The sequence below is a fragment of the Tachyglossus aculeatus genome, assembly GCF_015852505.1.
Source record: "Tachyglossus aculeatus isolate mTacAcu1 chromosome 12 unlocalized genomic scaffold, mTacAcu1.pri SUPER_6_unloc_4, whole genome shotgun sequence".
NCBI classification, from domain to species: Eukaryota; Metazoa; Chordata; class Mammalia; order Monotremata; family Tachyglossidae; genus Tachyglossus; species Tachyglossus aculeatus.
In genome coordinates this window covers 2,573,761-2,584,075 of record NW_024044831.1, presented here as the reverse complement: position 1 = coordinate 2,584,075, position 10,315 = coordinate 2,573,761, and the positions used below count along the sequence as shown (strand labels likewise).

Below are 10,315 nucleotides of genomic sequence, written 5' to 3'. Positions count from 1 at the left end.
TGCCTCTGGCCTGGGAATGAAGACTAGGCACAGCGTCAAACGGAGTTTATTCTCCTTGGGAACGTTCCCTGTTCTTAAATGTTGTGAGGATTGAGATTACTGGCAACTCCTCTTATTGTAGTCTAGTCATACTTAGCCTATTCTGCTGTTAAGCGCTTAACAGTGCTTGGCACATAGTAAGCGCTTAACAAATGCCATTATTAAAGTATTATTATTATTTATCTGCCCTGCTAGCCCTCTCTCGCTTCGGTGGCTGGATACCACCACTCTACTCTCTACAAAACAAACACGAAGCAGCAGGGATGACTAGTAAAGGACAGGCTAGACGCAGAGGAACAGAGACAGGGAGACAGAAACAAAATTCAGGGAGATATCTAGACCGGAGACAGAGTTTTAATTCTAGCGTCTGCCACCCAGAGTTGGCAGTTGTGACGATGCTGTGATCAGACCTTGGGCCGTAGCATCATAACTCCTCTGGCCTCATGTTCCTTCATTTGCAAGTAGTGATTAATGACTTTTTCTCCTGCAAAGTAACTGCGAGCCCCACGTTGGATGAGGGTTCTATTAGAGAAGCAGCGTGGCTTAGTGGAAAGAGCACATGCTTGGGAGTCAGAAAATGAGGTTTATAATCCAGGCTACGACACTTGTCCTACTGGTGTCACCTTGGGCAAGCTACTTCACTTCTCTGTGCCTCAGTTACCTCATCTGTAAAGTGGGGATTAAGACTGTGAGCCCCTCATGGGACAACCAGATTACCTTGTATCTCCCTCCGTGCTTAGAACAGTGCTTGACATATAGTAAGCTCTTAACAAATACTATTATGATCATTATTATCATCATCATCTTGTATCTTCCCCAGTGCTTAGAACAATACTAGGTATGCACTATGTGCTTAACAACTATCAATAAAAAATACCTGGTCTCCATTTCACTTAGAGTGTGAGCTCCGTGTGGGACATGGGCTATGTCCAATCTTCTATCAGCTCCAGCACTTAGAACAATTCCAGCGTTTAGGAAAGTGCCTGGCACATGCTAAGTGCATAACCAATGCCATTATTATTATTATTGTTATTATTATTACAAAACACTCACTAAGTGCTTAACGGTACCTATAAAAATACCTATTCTCCCTCCAATTTAGACTGGGAGCCCCTTGTGGGAATGTGGAAGTCGTACACTCTTGTTTCTAGCCCAGAGCCTATAGACCTAGTAAGCATCTTACTAAGGCTAGAGGAAGACAAGGATCAGGCACGACTCACATGAACAATGAAAACAGCCGAAGGTCACTGTAAATGAGGATTTCCTGAGGCTCGTTGACACTAACCAATGGATGGAATCTGGCGATTTCTCGTCCACATTTTCTCCCAGACTTAAAAAGCCTCCCCTTTTTCGTTTTGCAGCCCTCATCTCTGCGTTGTGGTCCAGCGATCTTGTCTTCCCAACTCTGTATATTGCACTACTATAGTACAGGGAACTCTGCCTACAGGAGCGTTCAGGAAATTACCACTGAATGGATTAATTAATATCCATCCTCCCCCCTATATTGTATGCTCCTTGTAGCTAGGGAACGTATCTCCCAACTCCATTTTATTGTACTCTCCCGAACGCTTAGTTCAGTGCCCTGCACATGGTAAGCACTCAGTAAATCCCACTGACCGAATGCGGGTTGCAACCAGGAGGAGACATCACTCTCTTGTTGAGGAGTTACCAAAAGATGGTGTCTTTCACATTCTGCGCTCCTCGCGAGCATCAATTTATAATCCTTCCCACGTGGCCTCTCTTTTCCCTAGGGAGAAAGCAGGAATCCTCTTTTGTTCTGAGGGACCTCACGGCTGAAAGCCCCCAGAATCTACTGTGATTGAAAGAATGTATGAAAGAATCATCCTGGCTTTGCCATGAGGATAATCAAGCTATTCTCCACCACCCAGCGCTTCGTATTTATAAATTAGGAATTGTATATCGTAAATTATTTATTTAGACAATGCCTGTCTCCCTCTCTAGAATTTTCAGTTCTTGTGGGTAGGGAAGGTGTCTACCAACTCTGTTATACTGCAATGAAAATAATAATAATAATAATAATAATAATAATAATAATAATAATAATAATAATAATAATTTTGGCATTGATTAAGCACTTACTATATGCCAAGTACTGTACTAAGCTCTGGGGTGGATGCAAGCAAATTGGGGTGGACGCAGTCCCTGCTCCACGTGGGACTCACAGTCTTCATCCCCATTTTACAGAGGAGGGAACTGAGGCATAGAGAAATGAAGTGACTTGTCCAAGGTTACACAGCAGACAGGTGGCAGAGCCAGGATTAGAACCCATGATCCCAGGCCTATGCTATATCCACTATGCCATGCTGCTTCTCTGGCATACTGTACTCTCTCAAGGGCTCAGTAGAGTGTTCTGCACACAGTAAGTGCTCAATAAACACCACTGATGGCGATGATTGATGATTGAGGGCCTTAAGCAGAGGATGCTGGGTTGATTTATTTTTCCTAGTGCCGTCTCCTCGTAGATTCTAAGATGTCTTCTCAGAGGCTACTTTTCTGTCATCTGGAATCATTTCTGTGATGGAGGGTCTCTTATTGATTCCCTCCTTATGATCTAGGATCCCCCCTCAACCGACTCTTTCCTCTGTCTGTGTTTTCGTCCTCTTATTCACTGAAGATAATAATAATAATTGTGGCATTTGTTAAGCACTTACTATGTGCCAAGCACTCTATAAGATTCAAGATAATCGGGTTGGAAAACAACCTCCGTCTCACATGGGGCTCACAGTCTTCACCCCATTTTACAGATGAGGAAACTGAACCACAGAAGTGACTCGACCAAGGTCACAGAGCAGACAAGTGATGGAGAGAGGATTAGAACCCAACACCTCTGACTCCCAGGCCCGGGGTCTTTCCACTGGCTATTCTGCTTCTCCGTTTGGTGAACACTACCAGAGCAGTGTTCTAAGCCCTTGGAGAAAACACTAGGCTATCTCAAGGGGCTTGCAATCTTATCGGGGAGGCAGACATTCAAGTGAATTACAGACGGGAAACAACAGAGTGTAAGGATTTGGACATAATCCCTATGGCATTGGCATTGGCATTGGTGCAAATAAATAATTTACGACCTACAATTCATAATTTATAAATATGAAGCGCTGGGTGGTGGAGAATAGCTTGATTATCCTCATGGCAAAGCCAGGATGATAATCATACATTCTTTCAATCACAGTAGATTCTGGGGGCTTTCAGCCATGAGGTCCCTCAGAACAAAAGAGGAATCCTGCTTTCTCCCTAGGGAAAAGGATATTTCCTTAGGGTAGGATAAGTATCTAAGTCCTTGGAAGTAAAGACCAAAGGGTCCAGGCAACCCAGAAGAGACGGTGAATAAATAGGGTGGGTGGAGACGGGGGAAACCCACATACCCCATCCACCCCGAGTACTGCATCGCAATATTCCCAAGCACTGGGAACAATTCTGGGAGAGCAGCTGGATCCTAGAGAGAAGGAGGCTAGCCACATAATGTTAAAATATTGCATGGAAAGTCATTCTGGACCATATCAGCAAATCAATCAATCAGTGGTATTTATTGAGCACTTACCATGTGCAGAACGCTGTACTAAGCGCTTCGGACAGTACAACATAACAGAGTCGGTAGACGCATTCCCTGCCCACAGTGAGCTTATGGACTACTGAGGGAGAGAGAAATGAAAATAAATAAATAAATTATGGATTTGGACTTCAGTGCTGTGGGGCTGAGGGAGGGGTGAATAAAGGGAGCAAATCCAAGTGCAAGGGTGACACGGAAGGGAGTGGGAAATGAGGAGATGAGGGTTTGGTCAGGGAAGGCCTCTTGGAAGAGATTTGTCTTCAATAATGCTGTGAAGGTGGGGAGAGTGATCTACAGTGGACATGAGATGGATCAGCTGAAAACGGAATGTCTTATGGTTCTGGATAAATAGCAGTTCAGTCAGGGAAGGATTTGGAATCTGGGAAGTCAAGGGAAGGGAGATAGGGATAACGAAGAGTGGACAAGACTGTAAGCTCCTTGTGGGAGGGAAACATCTCTGCCAATTCTGTTGTGTTGGCCTCTCCCAAACGCTTAGTACAGTGCGCTGCACAGAGTTAGCGCTCAGTAAATACCGCCGATTGATTGATCACCAGGGAAGGAGAAACGACAACACTTAGTACAGTGCAGTTCACAACCAGGGGATTCGGAAACATTCTGGGGACAAATGTCAGGTCAAAAACAGGGAATCTATATTCTGGAGGAACGTATGCCCCCTTAGGACTCTCTCCAGCAGGGCGGCCTTCATGTCCCCTTTCCTCAGGCTGTAGATGAGGGGGTTCAGGGCGTGGGGCACCACGGTGTAGAACACGGACACCAGCAGGTCCAGGGTCGAAGGGAAGTCAGACACGAGATTGAGGTAGGCAATGGCTCCGGTCGAGATGAAGATGGTGACGACGACGAGGTGGGGCAGGCAGGTGGAGAAGGCTTTGGCCCGGCCTTGGCGGCCGGCATCCTCAGCACGGCCCGGAAGATGTGCACGTACGAGACCACGATGAGAATGAAGGAGATGAAAGCCAAGCTAAATGCAGTGGCCATGCTGACGTCGATGATGACGTACGTTTCAGAACAGGAGATCTTCAGTAAGGAAGGGATGTCGCAGAAGAACTGCTGGATCAAGTTAGAGCCATAGAAACTCAGTGTTAATGTCCCGGCTTTGTACATCTCCCCGAAAAGCCCCCTTGCTGAGCCAGGAGGCGGCCGCCATCTTCCCACAGGCCCCTCGGTCCATGATTACCTGGTAGCGGTTGTAGGACATTGCTGTGAGGAGGGACAACTCCGATAAAGCAAACGAAATCACTAAAACGACCTGAGCCACACAGCCCCATAGAGAGATGGCTCTGCCATTGATCAGAGAGTTGTGGGTGGACTTGGAGACGGTGACGGAGATGAGGCCGAGGTCGAGGAAGACGTACATGGTGGTATGGAGGCGCCGGTCGAGGGCGGTGATGGCGACGATGAGGAGATTCCCTGTCAGGGCCGCCAGGCAGGCCAGGAGGAAGAGTGCGTCCTGGACCAGCTGCAGCTCCAGGACCTCCGAGAATCTCAGTAGGAGTAATTCCCTCACCTTGGTAGTGTTTTCCGTCTTCAGGATTATCTGTGGATTTCCCATGGAGGCACAGATAAGGAGCGCATTTACAGGGAGGAATCTGAAAATCCCCATTTTTTCAACTATCAGCTTCCCTCCATTTTAGCTTCTAAGTCTGCATTTTCACTTTCACAGAGACCCAGGATGGGAAGTCAATGGCTTTGGAGCAATGAAAAAGGAGCTGGGGGCCTAACACCCCACCCTCTCACCCCTTTCTATCTCTCTCATACACACGCACAAACACACACACACACACATTACAAAGATATTTTAATATCGTCTACCAACTCTGTTCTATTTCTCTCTCCCAAGCACTTAGTTCATTGCTCTGCACACAGTAAGTGAGCAAAAATGTCATTGATTAATTGATCATTTCTGTAAACACCTTTTTGGTGTGTGTCATAATGGCATCAATCGTATTTATTGAATGCTCACTGCATGCAGATCACTGTACTAAGCGGTTGGAAAGTACAATTCAGCAACAGAGAGAGACAATCCCTGCCCTCACCGGTCTCACAGTCTAGAAATGAATGAATTCCCTACGTTCCCTAATATTTCTTCAACATTAATGGTTTTCTTGAGCTCTTTCTTTGTGCAGAGCACTGTACTAAGTGCTTGGGAGGGTACAATAGAACAGACCTAGTGGAAACATTACCTGCCCACAGCGAGTTTACAGTCTAGTGAGCATGAATGCATAAAGTAGAGAAATTCCAATAACGAAAAAAACTCTGGCAAACTGACTAGTTATGTGATCTTCCTCTGAGCGCTCACTCTCCTCACATACAGCCTTATGCAAATCCTCTCCAAGAGGCCTTTCCTGACTAAGCCTTCATTTCCTCTTCTCCCACTCCCTTCCGCGTCACCCTGGTACTTGGACTTTCTCCCTTTATTCACTCTGCCCTCAGCCCCACAGCACTTAGGTCCAAATCCATAATTTATTTATTCATATTAACGTCTGTCTCCCCCCACTAGATCATAAGCTCAGTGTGGGCAGGGAACGTGTCTACCAATTCTGCTGCATTATACTCTTCCAAGGCCTCAGTGGAGGACCCTCCACACAGTAACTGCTCAGTAAATATAATTGATTGACTGATTCATTCATTCAATCGTATTTATTGAGTGCTTTTGTGTGCAGAGCACACGTACATCTGGTTTTGTACTGGACAGTCTGGTTTCGGGCTGTTCTGTCTCCTGCTCTGGGCCCAGGATCCATGACTGACCCCGTTGACCACCCTCGCAATTTCTCTGCCCCCTTGTCTAGCAACACTGAACCCCCAGCGTCTAGTTGGGTGCCATGGCTATTGGCTCTCCTAGTCTTTTCTTACAGTTCTATCTCCCCTTACAGTCCTCCTTTCCTCTTCTCCCACTCCCTTCTGCGTCACCCTGACTTGCTCCCTTTATTCATCCCCCCTGTCCCAGCCCCATAGCGCTTACGCCCACACCTGTCATTTATTTATGTCTATTAATGTCCGTCTACCCCTCGGGTAGAATGGGTGGTCAGGGAATGTGTCCATTATATTGTTATATTGTACTCTCCCAAGCCCCTAGTATAGTGCTTTGTACACAGTAAGCACTCAACTAATACGATTAAGTAACTGATGGACTGCTTATTAAAGGCAACCCATTTTCACACCATCTCAGTCCTGATTAAGGACTGACCTTGGTCTAGTCCCTATTAACACTAATGTACTCGGTGTGCATTGGGGTGTCAGAGGAGGACCTGGGTTCTAATCCCTGCTCCGTCATGTACCTACTGGGTGACCGTGGGCAGGTTACTTCACTTCTCTGGTCCACAGTTACCTCATCTATGTAATGGAGATTAAGACTGTGAGCCCCTTGTGGGACAGGGACTGGGTACAACCCTATCATCTCGTATCTATCTCAGCGCTTAGTACAGTGCCCGGCACATAATGGTAACGTATCTACCCATTCTGTTATATTGTACTCTCCCATGAGTTTAGTACAAGGTGCTGCACCCAGTAAGCACTCGATTGATTGATTGATAGTTATCGCTTTACAAATGCTACAAACAAATAGTCAATCTCCACGGCCACCATTCCCTGTTGACGGCTGGCATTATGATCCATTCGGGCACGGTGGTCCTGGATAATAATGATAATGGCATTTATTAAGCGCTTACTATGTGCAGAGCACTTTTCTAAGCGCTGGGCAGGTTACAAAGTGATCAGGTTGTCCCACGGGGGGCTCACAGTCTTAATCCCCATTTTGCAGATGAGGTAAGTGAGGCTCAGGGAAGTTAAGTGACTTGCCCAAGGTCACCACATCTGACAATTGGTGGAGCCGGGATTTGAACCCATGACATCTGACTCCAAAGCCCGGACTCTTTCCACTAAGCCACGAGGTCTCAGCAATTGGCTGACCATTTTTCTCCTTGGGAGACTCCATGGTCACCAGTAGATTTCATGTGAACGACCCCAAGGGGTGGGGACCCAGAAGTAGTTTCCATGTGAACGACCCCAAGGGGTGGGGACCCAGAATCCTCCAGGCTAGAAGGGCCTCTGACCTCAGGGAGAAGAAGGTTCTACCGCCTTTTTAGAGGCATTTCCCCGCTATCATTCTCCTCAGGGTGGTCTTCATGTCCTGATTCCTCAGGCTTTAGATGAGGGGGTTCAGGGCTGGGGGCACCACGGTGTAGAACAGGGACACCAGCAGATCCAGGGTCGAGGGGGAGGCAGACACGGGCTTGAGGTAGGCAAAGGTTCCGTTCACTATGAATAAAGACACGACGACGAGGTGGGGCAGGCAAATGGAGAAGGCTTTGGCTCGGCCGTTGGCGGCTAGCATCCTCAGCAAGGCCCGGAAGATGTGCACGTACAAGACGATGATGAGAATGAAGGAGATGAAAGCCAAGATAAATGTAGTGGCCACACTGACCTGGATGACGACGTGCGTTTCGGAACAGGAGATCTTCAGTAATGAAGGAACGTCGCAGAAGAACTTCTGGATCACGTTAGAGCCACAGAAGCTCAGTGTTAATATCCCGGCTGTGAACATAGCCCTGAATAGGTCCCCGCTGAGCCAGGAGGCGGCCGCCATCTTTCCACAGGTCCCTCGGTCCATGATGACCTCGTAGCGCAGGGGAAGACAGATGGCGGCGTAGCGGTCGTAGGACATGGCGGTGAGGAGGGACAACTCCGAGAAAGCAAACAAAATCACAAAAAAGACCTGAGCCACACAGCCCCATAGAGGTACTGCTCTGCCATTGAGCAGGGAGTCGTGGATGGATTTGGGGACGGTGACAGAGATGAGGCAGAGGTCGAGGACTGGCAGGTTTCTGAGGAAGAGGTACATGGGGGTGTGGAGGTGCCGGTCGAGGGCAGTGATGCCGACGATGAGGAGATTCCCCGTGAGGGCCGCTAGGTAGGCCAGGAGGAAGAGTGCGGCCTGGACCAGCTGCAGCTCCCGGACCTCCGAGAATCCCAGCAGGAGGAATTCCATCACCATGGTGGTGTTGGTTATTTTCACAGATAATCTTTGGATTGACATTGGAGGCACAGAAATTGATTCTGTCATTCATAGCCTAAAAGGCAGTCTAGTAAAAATCAATCACTGGTATTTATTAAGCACTTACTATGTGCAGAAAACTGTACTAAGCGTTTGGAGGACAAGGTTGGTAGATTCATTCCTTGCCCACAATGGGTTTACAGTCTAGAGGGGGAGACTGACATTAATATCAGTCAGTAAGTGATGGAAATGTACATATGTGTTCTGTGGATAAGGATGGGGTGAATAATTGATCAATATGGAATGCTTCCTGTGTTCAGAGCACTGTACTAAGCGCTTGGGAGAGTACATTAGAGTAGAGTTGGTTGTCTCAATCCCTGCCAGCAGCGAGCTTCCAGGCTGTTCTAACCTCAGTTTCATTGTCCTTTGACCTTGTCTTGGGATCTGTCAGCTTGGTCTCTACCGGTTTCAACTAGAGGTTAGCAGGGTAGATTAGTGGAGAGAGCCCGGGCTTGGGAGTCAGAGGACGTGGGTTCTAATCCTGGCTCCTCCACATATCTGCTGTGTGACCCTGGGAAAGCCACTTAACTTCTCTTAGAGTCAGTGACCTCATCTGTAAAATGGGGTTGAAGACTGTGAGCCCCACGTGGGACAACCTGATTACCTTTTACCTACCCCAGCGCTTAGAATAGTGCTTGGCACATAGTAAGCGCTTAAGTAATACTGTAATTATTATTTATCCACGCCTCCCAACTCAGAGACTTTTCTCTCTCGGCGGTCAGTATCTTTTCCACAGCGACTGGTTTGCCACCCACGTACCACGTCTGGCCGCTCCTCTCATACCCAGCCTTCCCTTTCCATCTGGCCCTTCTTTACAAGCTGGGCTCATATTCTATATCTTCCATTCCGGTCTGTGATTGGGAAGCAGCATAACCTAAGTGGAAAGCGCAAGGGCATGGAGACAGAGGACCTGTGTTCTAATCCCAGCTCCACCACCTACACTTTTTTTGGTGGTATTTGTTAAGAGGTTATTATGTGCCAGGCACTATACTAAGTTCTGCGAAGGATACAAGATAATCGGGTTGGACACAGTCCATGTTCCATATGGGGGTCACAGTCTTAATCCACATGTTACAGATGAGATAACTGAGGCAGAGAGAAGTGAAGTGACTTGCTCAAGGTCACATAGCAAATAAGGGGTGGAGCCGGAATTCAAACCCACATCCTCTGGCTTCCAGGCCTGTGGTCTTTCCCCTAGGCCACGCTACTTTTCAGTTGCTTCTCACTCATGGACGTATTCGTGTACTCTGATGCTTCCCCTATCTGTAATTCATTTTAATATCTATTTCTCACACTAGAATAGAAGAATCTTGAGGGCTGTCATTGTGTCTACCAACTCTGTTGTGCTGGACCCTCCCCTGCACTTAGTACAGCGCTCTGCACACAGTCAGCTGTAAGCTCCATGTGGGCGCAGATCCTGTCTATCAACCAGTAAATACTCAATAACTACGATGGATGGATTGAGCGATTGACTTTGACTTACCGGGGCGGTCCATGGTTGGGGATGTTGAGTTCCTCCTCCTCGTCTCTTCATGTGGGTTTGTGGCCGGGAGAAACCAGGGTTCCGGGCTCCTCGGAGACAGCATTCGCTGTTCCGGCGGGACGCGGGGAGGGGATTACCCTGGGGAGGACGAGCC

The 10,315-nt window shown here is 47.7% G+C and overlaps 1 protein-coding gene across 1 annotated transcript; it reads right to left on the bottom strand.

Annotated features, from left to right (window-relative positions):
* Positions 1–4,235: 4,235 nt before the first annotated feature.
* LOC119921651 (olfactory receptor 14A16-like) lies at positions 4,236–8,618 on the bottom strand. The gene is made up of 2 exons (XM_038741741.1): positions 7,943–8,618; positions 4,236–4,504 (listed from the first exon to the last, which is right to left on the bottom strand). Exons 1-2 carry the CDS (start codon positions 8,616–8,618, stop codon positions 4,236–4,238), a joined length of 945 nt encoding a protein of 314 aa, XP_038597669.1.
* Positions 8,619–10,315: the final 1,697 nt, after the last annotated feature.

Bases quoted from the DNA above. Each gene is read 5' to 3' on its own strand.
- LOC119921651 (XM_038741741.1), bottom strand. From the start codon at position 8,618: ATGGTGATGGAATTCCTCCTGCTGGGATTCTCGGAGGTCCGGGAGCTG. The intron at 4,505-7,942 runs GCCGAGCCAAAG...CCGGCCGCCAAG, and splicing joins GAGGATGCTAGCCGCCAACG to GCCGGGCCAAAGCCTTCTCC.